The following is a 20579-nucleotide window of genomic DNA, read 5'->3' on the forward strand; positions in this document are numbered from 1 at the left end:
CTAATATTAAATGAGAGGGAGGAGGAACTTGTTTAATCTAATTATTCACAATGAGCCTAGAGTGGTTACCCAAATAATCAAGAATAAAAATGATCACAAGACGGTCTACCATGACAGGGGAAAATATTATGCTGCTTATAATGGCTTTAAACTCATACTGCTTTAGAAAAATGCCAGATTACGACACCAAAATATAAAAGCAAATCCAGTTTACAATGAATCTAGTCACCCACAAGTACCCAATCTAGCTAGGACCCTTGAAAGTAATAAAGTAGGTTTGTTAGCTATTTTCAATATCTCAAAAAATCTAATGGAAAGTGAACATCTGTATCATGCAAGCAATCAATCCCCCCCAACCCACACAGAACAACCCCACTAACCCACACAGAACAAAATAAAACTCCAAAACAAAACACAGCACATCATCTTTAATGTGATCATACTGTTCCCTAGAAAGGGCTAAACTGTCATTGCTAATTTCTCAGAATTAAGTAGTTCAACGAAAGTGGCATAGTTCACAATCAAGCTCTAGAACTGCCAGCACCTGCATAATTATTTCACTGCCAAGAGGTCTAAGTACAACAAAGTAAAGGAGAAAAAAAGTCTTTTTTTAAGTGTGGTGACAGGCCACATTCCTGTTTTGCTGAATAAGAATACATCTATTAATTACTTATGTATTCTAGAAAAATTACTGCCAACTTGAATTTACATAAAGAAATAGATCTGCATTTTGCTGGGAAATTTATTAGACAAAATTTTAAGGAATCTTTTTTGACTGAGATGTTTATATTCATCTGTATTAGTGTTAATTCTCCTCTTTATAAAAGTATGTTTTCTAAGTACTAAAATTGGGGAAATAAATCTGCCTCTGCTTTCTAATGTATAAAAGCCATAAACACAATACTGGAAATTATCTCCTTCAGCTCAGACAAAGAATATTTCTACTTTGAAGTCTTCAGCAATGATAAATAGGGTAATTTGTGGACTTTATCACCAAATTCTATGGATAGACTTTTATCAATAATTCTGAGCTCTCCATCCTGCTTCGTATTTTCTATAATCTTTCCTGCTTTTACCCAGATCCTTCAAGGTCAGGGAAAGAATAGTCTATTTATAATAGTTCCATGTACTTCTCACAAACTTTGCATTACCTACACAGATACTATGTTTTTTCACAATTGAGAAGAAATCCTCAGCCTCTTTATAAGATTTTATTTCAATCTAAAATCAAAATTTCAATTAGGAGAACATATAACTTGACTATGACAAGTACTTTACATTTAAAAGATTATGTTTATATATATATATATTTAAAAAACATAATTCAGGATAGGCATTTCATTTAAAAAATACCTGGTCATATTTGAACATACAATGTGACTATGACAAGTACTTTAATGATAAGTACTTTAATTTTAAAAGTTTTAATAATTTTATTAAAATTAAAAGTTTATAATTTTATTTATAAATAAAAACTTAATTCAGGAAAGGCATTTCATTTTTAAAATACCTGGTGATATTTTTAAGAAAGGTTTTAGAGTTAAGGGACTACACATAAGCTAGATTATTGTCTTCTATAAACTGGTTAACTTTTAAGAGGAAAAAGGGTACTCAAACAGATATTTTGTACACCTATGTTCATTGCAGCATTATTCACAACAGCCAAAAGGTAGAAGCCACCCACCCAAACATCCACCAATGGATGAAAGGATAAACAAAATGTGGTATATACATACAATGGAATATTCAGCCTTAAAAAGAAGGTACACTGACACACGCTACCCCATGGATGAACCTTGAAGACATTATGCTAAGTGAAATAAGCTAGTCACAAAATGACTATCATATGATTCCACTGATATGAGGTACCTAGAGTAGTCAAATTCATAGCAACACAAAAAAGAGTGGTGGTTGCCATGGCCTGGAGGAGGAAGAATGTGGAGTTCATGTTTAATGGGTACAGAGTTTCAGTTGGGGAAGACGAAAAACGTTCTGGAGATGGATGGTGGTGATGACTGTACGACAATGTGGTTGTGCTTAAGGCCACAGGACTATACATTTAAAAATGGTTAAAATGGTAAATTTTATGTTACATATATTTTCCTACAATAAAAAAAAAAGAAGAGATATAATTGAGTAACATTCTGAAAATCAAACAAGTCTACCTAATCACAGATGAACCGGTTATTCTAATTTTTAAAAAGATGCCTATGCCTAGAATGCCTTTAATTTCACTGTTTATTTTTTGTTTTGTTTTGTTTTGTTTTTGTTTTGCTTTCTCCCCCCTTTATGCCCCTACCCCCTAAGTTCATTTAATTCTATTTATTCATTTTGTGAGTTATGGGTTTTAAGGTGGGACGACCAGAGGCCAAGAATCACCAATTTTTATGTTAAAAAAAAAAATTGTATTCTTAAAGTCAAGTCCATATAGCTAAAGAATGCAATTTCCTATCCTACAGTAGTATTTTTTTGTAAAAAGCTTTATCCTTAATACAATATTAGCTCAAGTCAATTTTCTTCGGCCTGGTCTATACAACTCTGAGTTGTATACTTTCCATAATACTATCTATGGATTTTCTGGAATTTTAAATAATGTTGCAAAATTTCAGTCTTAACCCCCTACTAGAATTTTTGAAGGATTACTGATCTATGATTTATAAAATGTATAGTAACTTGTTTTCAAGTTCATTATTTTCATGACAAAGCTTCAAAACATAAATAATCAGAAAATTTTGTCTCAGGGGATGGATTTTGTAGACACAAGCTCTGGGTTTGAATCCTGGTTCTATCACTTAATAGATGTGTGAGTGGGTAAATTATTTAAATTACCTAATTCTCAGTTTCCTCATTTTGAAAATGTAGATATTAGTACCTAAGAATTATTACAAGGACTATGCATGTAAAGCTCCTCAACAATGTCTGATGTAGTAAATTCTTAATAAATGGCAGCCATTAACAAAAATAATCATAATAACATAATATGTAAAAATGATAAGCACACTACTGGACAGAAGAATATTATATTCCAACTTTTAAAAAATGACTCCTTATAAATTTTGATGCTGAAATGAATCCAAGAAAAAAGATTACTTGTATTTTGTAAGATACATTTTCTTTTGTTCATCTTTTCCAAATAGTATGATTGTTAATATCTTGTTAAACAAAGGAAATTAAGCCAATGAGAAGTAAATGAGAAGTAAAACCATGTATGTGCATGTGTGTATACACACACAAACACATGTACACACACACACACGTCTCTGTAATGTGATATATACAATTTGAGGAAGCTGTATAGAAACATGAGAAAAAAGTTGAAAAGTAAACAGGAAGAGCTATAGATTGCAATAAGGGTAACAAGGTATACAAATGTAGGCAAATTTCCAAGTTCAAGTATTTGAACAATTCATTCAGAATCACATTACTGTCAGAAAATTATACTATAATTCTTCTGGTCATTACCCTAGGATATAAATGGACAAGTCCAGAAAAGTTGGATATTTTCACCCCTTGCCAACATAAGCAAAATTATTTTTTTCTTTAAACAAAACCCAATTGCTACCACAGTTACTACTACGAAAGATTTCTAAGGTATATAATGTTTGATAATGGGATTTCTGCTACAATTTCACTAGAAAGCACAAAGGGGTTCTATACTACCAACTCTTACTACCCAAATATAAAGTAATATTCTGTTTTGAAAACAGACTTGTGTTTCCAAAAATGTGTTCCTTGGAACACTCAGACTTTGGGATGGGAGGATAAAAGGGTCCAGTAGTCAAATAAGCCTGGAAAATGCTACATTCTATTTCTCTCTCTTAGATATACATAACACTATTAACATAAAAGGTTCTGAGAAGTCCTACAGTGAGCAGAGCTGTTTTTAACCAGTGTTTCCCAAACTTATCTGGTCACAGAATTCTTTTCTTCAGGTAGCGCAAAGGAAGCAGTGTTCCTCATAACAACTTATTTTGGGAAGTGTACAATAAATTGCCATTGATTAGTATTAAATGTGTAATTTAATATGTACCTGTCCCAAAAAGGTAGCCATTGGCAGAATTTGCTAAAGTCCCAAAAATGAGCCCATTGTATTTTATGTCAGAAAAAAAAAATCTAACATGCCTAGACTGGTACTTATATTATCTTTAACAAGTTGAATTTATTTCCAGAATATGTGTTTCAACCCTTACAGCCTGTATGTTATTTAATCAAATCCAAACACCCAGTTTCTTATACCTACGAAAAGCTAAAAAATGAATATGATCCTCCAAGCCATTGTTTTTTTTTGTTTTTTTGTTTTTTTGTTTTTTTTTCTGGGCTTCACTGTAAGCTGAGAAAACCCTGCAGCTGTGAGCTACTGCATACCTTTAAATATGAGAATACTAAACTCAGTTACAGCATTTTATTAACTGGTGCTATGAGCCTGCATTTATGCAGTTCTACAGTAAAATAATTAATGTTCCACATTAATCCTGAAGTAAAATAGTGATTATTACTTCATTCTCCTAACACCTCTATTAAGTATACAGAACAAAATACTGTAATGACTATTTTACCTCTGGAGGTTGAGCAACATGCCCCAAGCACCAATAGTCAGCAGGGAGCAATTTCTTGTTGGACAGACACTGTGCATGTTACAACTATAGAAACTGTATCAGATAATCACCCTAAAATGTGAACAAAAACAGGAAATTCCTTTACTAATAGCTTATTATCTAAGGAATTTTCTTCTTCTGAAATAATTTTGGGTCACAATTTGCTTGAAATCTAAACTTGAACCAAAAAACTCACATTGTGTGCTAGATAGCTTTTTGTGAATTCAGAAATTAAGAACAAAGTTTTAAACAACTGTAATGAGGAATTGCTTTGTCCTTGGGTTACATAAAAGAAAATAAGCAAGCTACAATTAATTCCGGGTGAAGTGTGAATGTGAATGATTATACTGCTAGGCTATAGCATCACTTTCTTCCTAGGCTCTCCTTTCAATTTCAAAAGTACTTAAAAGTGTAACAAAATGTGTAAGATGAAAGAGACAACAACTATTTTCAAAAAACATAACAGGGAAGAAATAATGACTGTTACTATAGAAATCACATATTTTGGCAACCCATGGACATTTGGTCATTGGTTTTCAAGTTATACAAAATAAGCTGGCCACTGGAAGAAAAAAACACTTCAAAACATCGATGGCAGAATACATTAATCCTAGTATTTTATATTATGATAATATATATGAATAATATTTTACCAGAGAGAAGGTAAATGGTCAAAGACAAGGAAAAACCTGACATGAAGGAAAACAAGAACGTTGACAATTCAGTAAAAGAAAAGGAGTTAAAGTATCAGATTCAAGTTTCATAAGTTTTTTTTTTTTTTTTAAATGTAAAAGCAGAGGTAACAAAAATTGGTCTTCACCTGGTAAGTGTGTACTCCCTGAGTCCTGAATGCAAATTCATGGCAGAAAAAGTACCTATGCATCCACGTAATCTTTTGTCTCGACCAATCTTCCATGTTACAAACAGTGGGCTGTAATGGAAGATAAAAATAGGGTAAATCAATCAATTCAATTCAAACATGTATTTATTGAGTATTGACTGTCTGCTAGGTTAGGTGCCTGAGACATAAAGACCAAAAGACAGGCCTTCAAGGGGCTCAGAGGCCAGCCCAATAGGACTACATTTAGCAAAAGTTATGTTATACTACTACTACATTATATTTAGTGTATCCTATATGTTAGGCATCTCAATAAATGTTTTAAACAAATTATGTTAATCTTCATCAACAACTCTAGGAGGCTGATACTAACATTCCTATATGAGGGAGTCTCACAGTTGATACATAATGAAGTAGGCACTCAAACATGGGCAATCTTAACTATAGAGCCTTAACCATTATGGCTAACTGCATAATTACTCATTTAAACCTCAAATAACTGACTTATATGTAAGTTTAATTTGGAAAATCTGGGATAAAAAAACAATGATTTTCATAAATACTTCCTGAAAACATAGGGGATATGTACTGTGAAAGGTGCTACAAGGATGCCTAAAACACAGTCATTGCTCTCTAGGAGCCAGTATAAGAGGGAGGCATAACTGTTACACAGCTAACTAATACAAGGAAAAAGGAAATAGATACTATAAACCATGTCCAAATGCCATAATTTAAGCTATTGGGATAGAAGAAAACTTCATCAAGCTTGACATTCTTTAGCTTCACCTAGAAAAATCAGTAGGGTTCAGAGAGGTGAAGGGCGACAGCAGACATTAACAAAATAATACTCTGAAACCAGAAAATTTATTTTAATTTTTAGATAAAAGTATTACCTGCAAATACAATCTCTCAAGCATCAAAGAACAACGTATCAATTATAACAAAATGTCATCAAGAATAATGTGGTTTTAGATGAAGTTTAATACAGTAGATGTTTGGATTCTGCTGCAAACTACTGACAGCCTCAATTAATGGTTAAGTCTAAAAACAATTACATTCTAATTAGAGCAACTTTGTATGCCAGTTTTTATGAAATAATTTACCCATTTTAGGACATTTTGTAAAAAGATAAATACCTTACAATTGGGGATGATCTATGGTAATATGAGTATTCACAGTAATACTGGAATAATGCATTTCTGCTTTCTAAAAACTTAAATTTTAAGAGGATATACCATATGTCATTTTTCCTCTAACACACTGGTGAGTTGGAGAACATCCTTTCTTTAAAATACTCTTTAGTGAGTCATCAGCAGATGGATGAAAAGATATCTCATTCAAGTACTTCAATCACCCACCTTAAACATTTAAATTATGCTGAGCTCTGACAGCCACAATGGCAGACAGGTTCTCAAATAAGTAATATATACAAACCAGGGAGAAGTACTAAGAGTTACCATCTTCCAAGAGCCAAATGTCCAGTGGCATTCAAAAAGATGACTAAAGTATAAGGTCAAGTTACTGTCAACATTAGCATTCAAGTGAAAGACGACCTACACTAAAGGTATTAAAATAACAAACAAAAGGTAAAAGCCAGGTTTTTTGCTTTCTATATCATATGTAATAAACCTGTTATAACTTGAGACAAGATTCTAATGCTCCATTTGGAAATTTTTCTCCAATTGTTCTTGACTAACCACTGATCAGGAAGACAAGAATTAGATGGGATTACTTTCTCACCAATTCTTTCATTACTCACATAAATACCAGTATCTTAAAATTTAAACCTTATCTTTAAGGATGAAATTCACCTCTTCATTTTTCAGTTTCTAACTTGGCATAGTCAACATCAGCAACCATTTTTTTGTTTTGTTTTGTTTTGTTTTGAGATGGAGTCTTGCTCTGCTGCCAGGCTGAGTGCAGTGGTGCGATCTCGGCTCACTACAACCTCCACCTCCCGGGGTCAAGCAATTCTCCTGCCTCAGCCTCCTAAGTAGCTGGGATTACAGGTGTGCACCACCATGCCTGGCTAATTTTTGTATTTTTAGTAGAGATGGGGTTTCACCATGTTGGTCAGGCTGGTCTCAAACTTCTGACCTCGTGATCTACCCAGCTGAGCCTCCCAAAGTGCTGGGATTACAGGCGTGAGCCACCACGCCCAGCCTGTCTCTCTCTCTCTCTCTCTTTTTTTTAATACTTTAAGTTCTGGGTTACATGTGCAGAACGTGCAGGTCTGTTACATAGGTATACAGGTGCCATGGTGGTTTGCTGCACCCATCAATCCGTCACCTACATTAGGTATTTCTCCTAATGCTATCCCTCCCCTAGCCCTCTACTCCCCGACAGGCCTCCATGTGTGATGTTCCCCTCCCTGTGTCCATGTGTTCTCATTGTTCAACTCCCACTTATGAGTGAGAACATGCGGTGTTTGATTTTCTGTTCTTGTGTTAGTTTGCTGAGAATGATGGTTTCCAGCTTCATCCATGTCCCTACAAAGGACATGAACTCATCCTTTTTATGGCTGTATAGTATTCCATGGTGTAGATGTGCTATATTTTCTTTATCCAGTCTATCATTGATGGACATTTGGGTTGGCTTGAAGTCTTTGCTATTGGGAATAGTGTTGCAATAAACATATGTGTGCATGTGTCTTTATAGTAGAATGATTTATAATCTTTTCAGCATATACCCAGTAATGGGATGGCTGGGTCAAATGGTATTTCTAGTTCTATATCCATAAGGAATCGCCACACGGTCTTCCACAATGGTTGAACTAATTTACACTCCCAACAGTGTAAAAGCGTTCCTGTTTCTCCACATCCTCTCCAGGATCTGTTGTTTGCTGACTTTTTAATGATTGTCATCCTGTCTCTTCTTTGAAAAAAAAACAAAAACAAAAAAGTTTATTTTTTGATCACAGAAGTAGCATATGATCATAAATTAAGAAATTAGAAATACAGAAATGTATCAATCCTCTTCTATAACAATGGTTATACAAAGTATCTCTATGTAAGACAGGTCTTTTGGCAGCTTCAGAATGAAGTGAATCACAATGTAATATAGATAATAGCATGTTTTTAAAATACCATTATGGTTTCTGAATAAGGCAAAACTAATTGCACTCTCCCTGATCCTTACCTGCCCCTGGCAACATCCACTTTGGGAGTTGGGATTTCGGGGAAGTATGTGTGTCAAAGATGGGAGGGAGTGCTACTGTGTTTAGGACAGATGCCTGAAGATGGAAGTAGTCAGACTTTTAGTAGACAGAATAAAACTATTCATTAAAAATCTGGGACTCTAATTTCTCATTACAAATCCTCATCCAACATCGTTTATAAAGTACATGTGTACGGAATTAAAACAACTAAAATACCTAAAAGCAACATTTAATGGGGGAAAGAACCTAGGAATTTAAGCATTTTAAAGTAGACAGAAACATAATAAACATTTAAGCATTTTAAAGTAGACAGAAACATAATAAACATCACTGAGCACAAGAGATTGGATCTTGTGTGCGATAACCACGTTGTACAGGGCAATGACTACGAGAACATTCAATACATATTATCTAAAAATAGGAACAAATTTTTTTCTTCACGCAACACAGAGGGAAGGAATAGGCAATTTCATTTTTAAATGTGCTATTAAAACATGTATGAGTTCCAAAAAGGACCTAATACATCAGCATAATCAGAGGTAGATCAAAATAGAAAAAGGGTTTTGAGTCTGTTGAGAGGAGCTGCTCAGTGAGAAAAAAATACAGAAAACCAGTTCATAGTAAGACAAAGATTGGATGTTTTGGGAAAATGCTTTTGCCATATGGTTTGAGGCCACCTACATACATTGAAAAAATACTACAAACTAGAAGAGAGCTCAAAATGAGATGAAATATTAATGGAAATGTTTCTCTGAAGGTAACCAGACAAAGCTTTTAAAGTAATTTTCCTAATTCTGAGAAACCTTTGCAGAAAAGTAAACACTCCATTTTTTCATGTCTGTAGACAGGAACAGGAAGTAACCATTTAATCTAGACGAATCCTCCCTGCCAACTAGCAGCCAATACTGTCAGGTCAACAGTAGCTCTAGGGAAATGTAGTTGCGTACAATCAGCAAAAGTACGAAAAGCAATGTAAATCTGAAAGGACACTCCCCATCTATTGATGTGAGCCAGAACAAATTAGAAATATGTTTGCAGGAGCAGAATACAATTAAGTGATACAACGAAAAAGGTGTATTTACTTAATACTATTTTACCTTAAACCCTATCTCGCCTGCCATATCAAGGCAAAATAGAGGTTACAAAAAAGTCTTAGACTCTGGCAATTTGCTCTTCTTTAGAATAAGATTATTTAGAAAGAGATTTATAGCAGTCAGCATTAACAAAATAACATCAATCTCTACCAATGCAATAATAATTAATAAAACAGGGTACTCAACAAGGTTATTTATATTGGAGGGGGGATATAGGAAAAGAGAGAAGCCCTGTAACTTATTCTGTTCTTCTGCCATCAAATAATGATTGTTTCTCAACTGCATTCAGGTTTCTCAGCAATTTAGCTCAAAAATACAACTATATTCCTCATAACATCCAGCTAAAAATACCATAATTCCCCAGGATCTAGCAGCTTACAGAAGTACAGAAATGACGGTGTCTTCTTTCCACCACCAGGTAAAAACCTTTCACTTCCTATTTCAACAAAAAGAAGCTTTACATTTCATTTCTAAATCATATAAACTACAGATTCAATTCATAAAAACATACCTAATAAGGTTAAATCATGTAATAGGGATGCCATAATAAAATACTGTACACTAGGTGGCATAAACAACAGAGATTTATTTCCTCACTGTTATGGGGGATAGAAAGCCCAAGATTAAGATACTGGCAGAGTTCAGTTCCTGGTAAAGGCTCTCTTCCTTTACTAGGCTTTAAGGCTGCTATACGGCCACTTTGTACTCACATAGTCTCCTCTGAGTGTGTGCAGGGAGAGGGAGAGCACGAGCTCTCCAAGTGTCTCTTATAAGGACACTAATCCTATTGGATCAGGCCCCCATCTTCATGACTTCACTAAACCTTAATTAATTTCTTGTAGGCCTTATCAAACAGTCACATTAGGGGTTAGGGCTTGGACATATGAATGTAGAGGTTCGGGGGGTGGGTTACAATTCAGTCCATTACAAATCCCTAACCCAAACTTTAGTACATAGTTTAAAGTGTATATAACAATGTATCTAAGCTCATTCACTGAAAGAGTCTTTAAGAGATAATCCATTTGCCTTTCATTTTACAGGTGAAATACAAAAAGAGATCCAGGCAGACAGTGCAGAATCACCAAATTGGTTAGTGTTAGAACCTGGCAAGTCCTCCAAATTTTCTTACTACTGGTTTAATATGGGGTTTTTTTCCCCCACTACAGGAAAAAAAAAAAATGTGAGTGGCAAACCTAGGTGTCTTCTAAAAGACCAAAGAATAGGAAAATTCTACGAATACTACATATGTGAACATAAGCACAAATCTCCTCTTCCTCCTGTTCCTCCCAGTAGGGGAGACAGAAAGATTAGCTGAAAAGATACCAGGACAAACTAGAAATGCTGCATCAGCCTGGAAACACTAGCCCTGATTTATAAGTTTCTACATTATCACATAAGAAGCCCACAGCAAAGCCTACCATTTTGTGCTTGATGGCTTCCCAACACTTTTTCTGATCTCCCTCAGCCTTCTCACTTCATTTTTTTCTGTTGTCTAGCTGGACTTCATCAAACCCAGGTACTCTGTTAAATACAAATTTCTTCCAAATCTAAATTTCCATTTATTATACCATTGGTTAACAACTCATCAGCTAGGTATTGATCTGATTATTTGATTAAGTAGTTCATATTATAGAATGAATGAGACTCCTCCAGATAATTTGAAATTCAAATTGAGAGGAATGGAGAGAAATAGGTGGGGGCTAATCTGAAGCAGAGTCGAGAAGTAAGATTCAGATGCATTTCTCATCCAACCATTTGCTGTAGATAAAATGCACTAAATCACCACTGTATCCTTATACCACACTCCTCCCTCCAACCTTTGTATAATAAATAGCCTGTATCCCATAGGGCTCAGGAAAATAAGGTCACATTGCTTAGATAAACAGCATAAATTAGTATAGGAGACCACAAATATCTGAAAGTGGGGATCAGGAATTACCAATCTTTCAATACTTTACTTTGCCTGGTGTTCCAAGAAATTCTATCATAGCAGCATTATATTGTCTTTCTCCCATTTATGTAATTCTAATTTAACTGGCAAATGCCAGAGGAAGGGATGCAGACTAAAGTCTTAACAGATGATTGGGAAGGTAGAATTTTTTGCTGTTGTTAATCAAGTGTAATCACCACAGACATACAATCAGCCAAAGCACAAGCATACTTTAAGGGATTAGCTTGATTCTGCCAATTTTTGAACTGAAAGAACCATTTCTTCCTTTAACGAGAGCAAATCAACAATTTTCAGCAAACAAAAAAAAAAAATTAGTCCCAGACTTGATATGCTGAAACAATCTTATAGTTTTTTAGAGCCATAAATTAGATGAGAAAGACTACCTTAATTGGAAAAAAATAGTATTTTTGCACATATTTTCTTAGTTTACACTGCAGTTGGGTATTAAATTTCATATATAGTAACATTTCAAGGGAAAAATAGCTGTGGGTTTTTTTTTTTCCTGATAATAGGACCACACCACAAATCTCTATTACCTGAAAATCCAACTTAATTTTAAATGACATTTTGCTATAGATTTCAAAAATGAAGTGATTTCTATTTGGAAGTCCTATTCTGAACCCATTTGTTCAAAGGGCTTTAAGGTTTGAGACTTAGTCTTTACTATTAAAAAAATTAATTATTTTAGGCTGGGCACGGTGGCTCACGCCTGTAATCCCAGCACTTTGGGAGGCCAAGGCGGGCGGATCACGAGGTCAGGAGATCGAGACCATCCTGGTTAAAACGGTGAAACCCTGTCTCTACTAAAAATACAAAAAATTAGCAGGGCATGGTGGTGGGCGCCTGTAGTCCCAGCTATTTGGGAGGCTGAGGTGGGAGAATGGCATGAACACGGGAGGCAGAGCTTGCAGTGAACCGAGATCATGCCAGTCACTCCAGCCTGGGCAGCAGAGCGAGACTCCGTCTCAAAAAAAAAAAGAAAAAATTATTTTAATATGAAACAAATCAGGCAAAAAGGAGCTTCTATTGAAGTCTTCCAATTCCTATGCTAAATGTTAAGCAAAACTAAGAATAACAGAAAAACTATGTCCAGAAATTTTAGAATGAATATTAATTGATACAGTCAACTCCTATATTTTATGCCGTTAAAAACTTGTATGGAACTTTGTTTTGGTATTTCCATTTGACTGTGTATGCAGGATGGTCAGGGAATTCATAACACTTCAAACAAAACAATGAAAACAGTTAGGGGTTTCTTATTTGTCTTTATTTTCTTTTAGGTTTAGGGTTTACACGTGCTTGTTGTTACATGGGTATACTGCATACCGGTGAGGACTTGGTTTCTAGTGTACCCATTACCCAAATAGTGAACACTGAACTGGATAGGTAATTTTTCAACTCTCACTCCCCTCTCACTCTTCCCACTTTTGGAGTCTCCAGTGTCTATTACTCTTTCCATCTTTATGTCCATGTGTACTCACTGTTTAGCTCCCATTTACAAGTGAGAATACATGGTATTTGGCTGTTTCTTAGTTTACTTAGGATAATGACCTCCAGCTCCATCCATGCTGTTGCAAAGGACACAATTCCATTCTTTTTTTTATGGCTGCACTGTATTTCATGGTGCATGACACACCACATATTCTTTATCTAGTCAACTGTTGATGGACACTTACATTGGTTCCATGACTTTGCTATTGTGAATAGTGCTGCAATGAACACATGAGTACAGGTGTCTTTTTAATGTAATGATTTCTTTTCCTTTTGGTAGACACCCAGTAGTGGGATTGGTGGGTCAACCAGTAGTTCTATTTTTAGTTCTTAGTGAAATGGCCATCCTGTTTTCCACAAAAGTTGAACTAATTTACATACCCTCCAACAATGTATAAGCGTTCCCTTTTCTCCACATCCAAACCAACATCTGTTGTTTTTTGATTTTTTAATAGTAGCCATTCTGACTGGTGTGAGATGATACCTCAGTGTGGTTTCAATTTGCATTTCTCTGAGGATTTGCGATGTTGAATGTTTTTTCATGTGCTTGCTGGCTGCGTGTATGTCTTCTTTTGAGAAATTTCTGTTCATGTCCTTTGCCCAGCTTTTAACAGGTTTTTTCCCCTCTTGTTGAGTTGTCTGACTTCCTTGTAGATACTGGATGTTAGTCCTTTGTTAGAAGCATAATTTGCAAGTATTTTCTCCTGTTCTGTAGGTTCTCTGTTTACTCTGTTGATTATTTTGCTGTGCAGAAGCTTTTTAGTTTAAGTTTCATTTGTCTGTTTTTGTTGCATTTGCTTTTGGAGTTTTCATCATAAATTCTTCACCTAGGAAAATGTCCAGAAGAGTTTTTCCTAAGTTTTCCTCTAGGATTGTTATAGTTTCAGGTCTTACATTTAAGTCTTTAATCCATCTTAACTTTTGTATATGGTGAGAGATAGGGGTCCAGTTTCATTCTTCTGCACATAGCTTGTCAATTTTCCTAGCACCATTTATTGAATAGGAACTCTTTCCCCATTGTTTATTTTTCTCTACTTTGTTGAAGATCAGTTGGTTGTAGGTATGTGGTTTTATATCCAGTTCACGATTGTGTTCCACTGATCTGTTTGTCTATTTTTGTACCAGTATAATGCTGTTTTAGTTTTAGTTACTATAGCCTTATAGCGTAATTTGAAGTCAGGCGGTGTGATGACTCTCAACTTGGTCTTTTTGCTTTAAGATTGCTTTGGCTATTCGGGATCTTTTTTTGTTCCATGTGAAATTTAGGATTGTTTTTCTAATTCCATGAAAAACGACATTGGTAGTTTGATAGTGATTGTGTGGAATCTGTAGATTGCTTTGGGCAGTATGGTCATTTTAACAATATTGATTCTTCTAGTCCATTAGCATGGGATGTTTTTCCATTTGTTAATATCATCTATGATTTTTCATCAGTGTTTTGTAGTTCTCCTTACAGAGATCTTTTGCCTACTTGGTTAAATGTATTCCTATATATTTTATTTTTTGAGCGGCTATTTTAAATAGGATTGACTTCTTTATTTGGTTCTCAGCTTGAACACTATGTACAGAAATGCTGATTTCTGTACACTGATTTTGTATCCTGAAACTTAACTGAAGTCACTTACGAAGTCTAGGAGTCTTCAAGGAGTCATTTGTGTTTTCTAGGTATACAATCATGTCATCGACGAACAGAGATAATTTGACTTTCTTTTTCCAGTTTGTATGCCATTTCTTTCTCTTGCCTGATTGCTCTCGCTAGTACTTCAGTACTATGTTGAATAGGAGTGATAAGTGGACATCGTTGTTCTTGTTCTTAGGGGGAATGTTTTCAAATTTTCCCTATTCAGTATAATGTTGGTTGTGGGTCTGTCATAGATGGCTTTTGTTACTTTGAGATTATGTACCTTCGATGCCTTATTTGCTGAGGGTTTTTATCATGAAGTGATGTTGTTACTTGTTCTGGGTTTTGTACCTATATATTCCCACTACCAGCTAATGACCTATCTTCTACCATCTTGTCTTCCCCAGAACCCATCACTCAATTAGCAGAAATAGAGTAGAAGGAAAGTAAATATACTGATTGATTTAAACATAAATATTAAAAGAGCTAGAAACCTATCCATCTTCTTCATTCCAGGTTTTTATGTTGTTTTCCACTCCAAAGACATCTGATGCTAGCTTAATAAGTAAGACTTGCAGTAAAACTGTGATGTATTTGTTTTTCACATGTTTTCTGGATTTAGAAAGGTAACTGTTAATGAATTTAAGATCCTTGTATTGGATTACTCACTCTCATGAAAGAAAAGAGCTGGAAAGACAGCTTTATAGCAAGCCCTCCTCACTGTAGCGAGAAGAAAGGCAAGATCGAGGAATAAGTCACCAACAACTTGAGACCATATTTTGTGTCAGAGCTGTGTATGTTGCTTTTGCTTCTGCCGCCCCTTCCTTTACCGTTCAGAAAACAGTTCTGCCTCTTGAGAACCTCTACTAGGAAATATTCAAGAGGTTGATGCATTTTTAGATGAAACTGATATCCTTGCCTCCAAAGTGCTTCTTTTTAAAAACCAACTTTATTAAAATATAGTTTACATATAATAAAAGCACCCATTTTAAGTGTAAAGTTTAATGAATTTTGGCAAACGTATACATATATGTAACCTAAACCACGACCAGGGTATAAAATATTTCCATCACCCCAAAGATTTCCCTTGCATCACTTTGCAATCAATCCCATCCCCACAGTCCTGGACCCTGGGGCAAACACTAACCTGCTGTCACTATAGTTTTGCATTTTGTAGAATTTCATATAAATGGAATCATCCAAGGCCGGGCGCGGTGGCTCAAGCCTGTAATCCCAGCACTTTGGGAGGCCGAGACGGGCGGATCACGAGGTCAGGAGATCGAGACCATCCTGGCTAACACGGTGAAACCCCGTCTCTACTAAAAATACAAAAACTAGCCGGGCGAGGTGGCGGGCGCCTGTAGTCCCAGCTACTCGGGAGGCTGAGGCAGGAGAATGGCGTAAACCCGGGAGGCGGAGCTTGCAGTGAGCTGAGATCTGGCCACTGCACTCCAGTCCGGGCGACAGAGCGAGACTCCGCCTCAAAAAAAATAAATAAATAAATAAATAAATAAATAAATAAATAAATAAATGGAATCATCCAATATACAATCTTTTGTGTCAAACTTCACTTAGCATAATGCTTCTGATATTCATTTATGTTGTCTTTTTTTATTGCTGATTAATATACCATTGAATGGATATATCAGTTTTTTTTCCACTCAACTGTTGATGGCTTCTAGGGTTGCTTCCACTTTGGGCCTATTATAAATAAAGCCACCATGAAACTTGTGTTCAAGGCCTTTTTAAAAAGTAGCTTTGTTGAGTATAATTTATATAAACAGAACTGCACATATTTAAAGTGTACAATTTGATGAGTTAGCACAACTGCAACTTTATAACTGTTGAACAAATCCTCATTCTCCCTTCCCCCAACCCCCTGGTAACCATGAATATAGTCTACACTTCTATTTGTTTGACTAGTATATATCTCATAAAAGTGGAAATATGTGGCATTTGTCCTTCTGTGACTGGCTTATTTCACTTAGCATAATGTTCTTTAGGTTGAGCCACTTGTTGCAAACAACAACTACTACAATAATTTCCTTCTTTTTAAAGGCTAGATAATATTCTGTTGTACGTATATACCATATATTCTTTATCATTTGTCTATTAATAGATACTTGGGTTGTTCTCTATCTTGGCTACTGTGAATAATGCTGCAATGAACATGGGATCTGAGATAATCTCTTCAAGATCCTGATTTCAATTCTTTTGGATATATACCCAAAAGTAGGATTGCTTTATGGTAGTTTTATCTTATATTTTTAGGAACTTCAATGCTGTTTTACGTAGCTGCTGCACCATTTTACATTCCCACCAGCAGTGTACAAAAGTTCCAATTTTTCTAGCCTCACAGTTTGAGTTGGGAAGAATTCTATCCTCTATTTTCTATGAGTTTGGTTTATTTGTTCCTTAAATATTTGATAGACTTTACCATTGAATTCATTGGACACTAGAGTTTTAATTACGGGATGTTTTTAAACTACAAATTTAACTCATTTAATAGACATAAGGCTATTCAGATTTTCTAGTATTTCTGAGTCACTTTGTTAAATTGTGTCTTTCAAGGAATTTTTCCATTTCATCGAAGTTGTAGAATTTATTGACATAAAGTCATTCAGAATATTCCCATATCATCCTTTTAATGTCTGTAGGATCCGTATGTCTATTCTTTCATTGTAGTATTGGTAATTTGTTTTAATTTGTGACTTTTCTCTCTTTTTAATCTTTACAATTTTATTGGTCTTTTTAAAGAGCAGGTTTTTGCTTTTATTGATTTTCCCCATTTTTTGTTTTCTATTTTCCTGATTTCTACACTTCTATTATTTCTGTTACTTAATTGGGGTTTAATTTGCTCTTTTTCTAGCCTCTTAAGGTAGAAGCTTATTGATTTCAATCTTCCTTCTTGAAAAGCTATAACTTTCCCTCTCAGCACTGTTAGTTGCAGCTCATAAATTTTAATGTTATCTTTTCATTATCATTCAGTTCAAAATACTTTTAATTGCCCTTATGATTTCTTCCTTGACCTATGATTTATTTAGGGGTATAATTTTATATAATTTCCTAATGTTTGGGAATTTTACAGACACCTTTTTGTCACTGATTTCTAATTTAATTCCATTTGAGTCAGAAAACATACTGCATATTACTTCAGTTCTTCTAAATATATTGAAGGCTTGTTTTATGACTCAGAATATGGTCTATCTTAGTGAATATACCTTGTGAATTTGAAAAGAAAATGTATTCTCTTAGTGAATACACCTTGTGAATTTGAAAAGAAAATGTATTCTGGTAATGTTAGGTCCAGTGTTTTATAAGTGTCAATTAGGTCCAGTTGGTTGGTAGTATTGGTCATGTTTTCTATCTCCTCACTGATTTTTGTCTACTTGCTCTAACAATTACTGAATTAATAATGCTGAAATATCCAACTCTAATTGTAGTTTTGTCTACTTATCCTTTTATGTGTATGTTTTTTTTTTTTCATGTATTTTGAGGATCATACACATTTAGTATTTTGTCTTCTTGAGTTAACCACTTTATCATTATGACATGGCCCTCATTCCTGCTAACACTGCCTATCCTGAAGTCCAATTCATCTCTTATTGGCATAGTAACTCTAGCATTCTTATGAATGTTTGTATATCTTTTTCTGTCTTTTTGCTTTTAACATACCTGTGTCTTTATCCTTAAAGTGGATTTCTTATATACAGTATATGGTTAGGTCTTGTATTTTTTATGCAGCCTTTTAATTGGAGTGGTTAGACTACTTACATTTAATATAACTGCTGACAGAGTTGGGTTTAAGTCTACCATCTTTATATCTAATATTTGTTTTCTGTATTTCCCATTTGTTCTCCACTTCTCTTTTACTGTCTTTAAAATTAAATGAGTATACTTTAGTATTTAATTTTATCACCATTATTAGCTTATTAGTTATGCCCTTTTAAGTAATTTTTCTAGGTTGTATCGATGCATCTTTATGTTATTGCAAGGTACTTTCAGCTAATATTATATCACTAAAAAAGCAATGTAAAGACCTTAACAGTATGCATCCATTTCACCCCTCCCATACTTTGAGGCTACTGTTATACCTTTAACTTCTATATACCATATAAACCTATAATAGATTATTAATTTTCCTTTAAATGATAACTTTTAAAGAAAATTTTTAATAAGGGGAAAATGTCTTTTATATTTACCCTACACTTGCCACACTTATCTGGCACTCTTCATTACTTTGTAGAGATCCAAGTTTCCATCTGTTATCATTTTCCTTCAGCCTGGACAGTTGCCTTTAAATTTCTTGCAGTTAAGGTTTGCTAGTGATAATTCTTTTCATTTTTGTCTGAAAAATATATATATTTCACCTTCATTTCTTTTTGTCTTCATTTTTAAAGGGTATTTTCATTGGAATCAAATTTGAGATTGGCAGTATTTTTTTTTCAGCACTTTAAAGATGTCATTCCATTGTCTTCTGGAAGCTTCCATTGTTTCTAATGAGAAGTATACAGTTCTTCTCTTTGTTCCTCTGTAATGTGTCCTTCTTTTTCCTAGTGGCTTTCAAAATGCTCTATCACTAGTTTTCAACAATTTAATTATAATTGCTTTAGTGTGGTTTTTCTGTTTTGGATACATTGAGCTTGTTGGATTTATGGATTTACATTTTCACCATATTTGGAAAATTTCTAGCCATTATTTCTTCAATTTTTTTTTTCTGCCTATTTCTCGCTCTCCTTTCCTTACGGGACTCCAGTTGCAAGTATGTTAATCTGCTTGATATGGTCTCACAGTTCACTGAGACTTTTTTCCTTCCATTTTTTCTATTCTGTTTCATACTGGATAATTTCTACTGTTATGTATAGAAATTCACTGATATTTTCCTCTGCAGCATCTAATTTGCTATTCATTTCATCAATGAATTTTTCATTTCTTATAATATACTTTTCAGCTCCAGAAGTTCCATTTGGTTCTTTATATGTCTTCCATTTCTTTACTCACTATACTCATGTTTTTCTTTCAATCCTTCAACACATTTTAATAGCTGTTTTAAAGTCCTTGTCTGCTAATTCTATAACCATCATTTCTGGTTCTGTTTCCACTGACTGGCTTCCTCCTGGTTATGGGTCACACTGTAGTGCCTCTTGAAATGTCTAGTAATTTTTTGTATGCCAGATATTATAATCATCGTATTGTTGAGTGTTTGGAATTTGCTGTCCTCCCTTCAAACAGTGTTGAAGTTTGTTTTGTCATGCAGTTAAATCATTTGTGGATAATTATTTAAAGTCCTTTACTTTAAAGTAGCCTTTACTACTAAAGTATGACCCTTCTGGGGTCTCTATGGAATGCCCTGGGTGTTCAACAAGGGCTCACAACTCTTGCTGTAGGAACTCATGTCTCTCAGGTCTGTATGAGCTCTGGTAAGTTTTCAGCTTATAGCTCCTGAGCAGTTGTTTTCTGCCCAGCCTCATAGTGTTGCCCTTGATACATGCACAGATTCATATTCAGTCAGAGATAAAGGGAATATCTATGCAGATTTCTGGAGCTATGTCTCTGAGTAGCTTCCCCTCTCCAGTACTCTGCTCCATAAATTTCTGCCACTTAGGCCTCCCTGAGTTCCTATCTCTGTCTCACCAATTCAGCAAGATTGCAATTCTGCTTGGGTTCCCCCTCACAATGCTGTGGTCTAGAAACTGCCTGCTGACAAAAAGTCAGGGTGATGGTAGAGCTCACTTCGTCTGTTCCCTTTCTCTCAATGACCATAGTCCTGTGCTGTCTGTTGCCTGATGTCTAAAAACAGTTGTTTCGTGTATTTTGTCTGGTTTCTAGTTG

General features: G+C 34.8%; 1 protein-coding gene across 3 annotated transcripts in view; it reads right to left on the reverse strand.

Annotated features, from left to right (window-relative positions):
• AMMECR1 (AMMECR nuclear protein 1) overlaps window positions 1–20579 on the reverse strand; it is a 132470-nt gene that overhangs the window by 65076 nt on the left and 46815 nt on the right. For 2 of the 3 annotated variants that reach the window (XR_004058287.1, XM_010388397.2), the window contains exon 2: window positions 5416–5526. The exons of the other annotated variant lie outside the window; for it this stretch is intronic. Coding sequence is in view for 1 of the 2 variants with exons in the window: in XM_010388397.2 (XP_010386699.1) it covers window positions 5416–5526 (111 nt within the window). In the remaining variant the exon portion in view is untranslated. The remainder of the gene's footprint in view (window positions 1–5415; window positions 5527–20579) is intronic. 3 annotated transcript variants of the gene reach the window in all.

The sequence above is a fragment of the Rhinopithecus roxellana genome, chromosome 7, assembly GCF_007565055.1.
Source record: "Rhinopithecus roxellana isolate Shanxi Qingling chromosome 7, ASM756505v1, whole genome shotgun sequence".
In the NCBI taxonomy this organism is placed as follows: Eukaryota; Metazoa; Chordata; class Mammalia; order Primates; family Cercopithecidae; genus Rhinopithecus; species Rhinopithecus roxellana.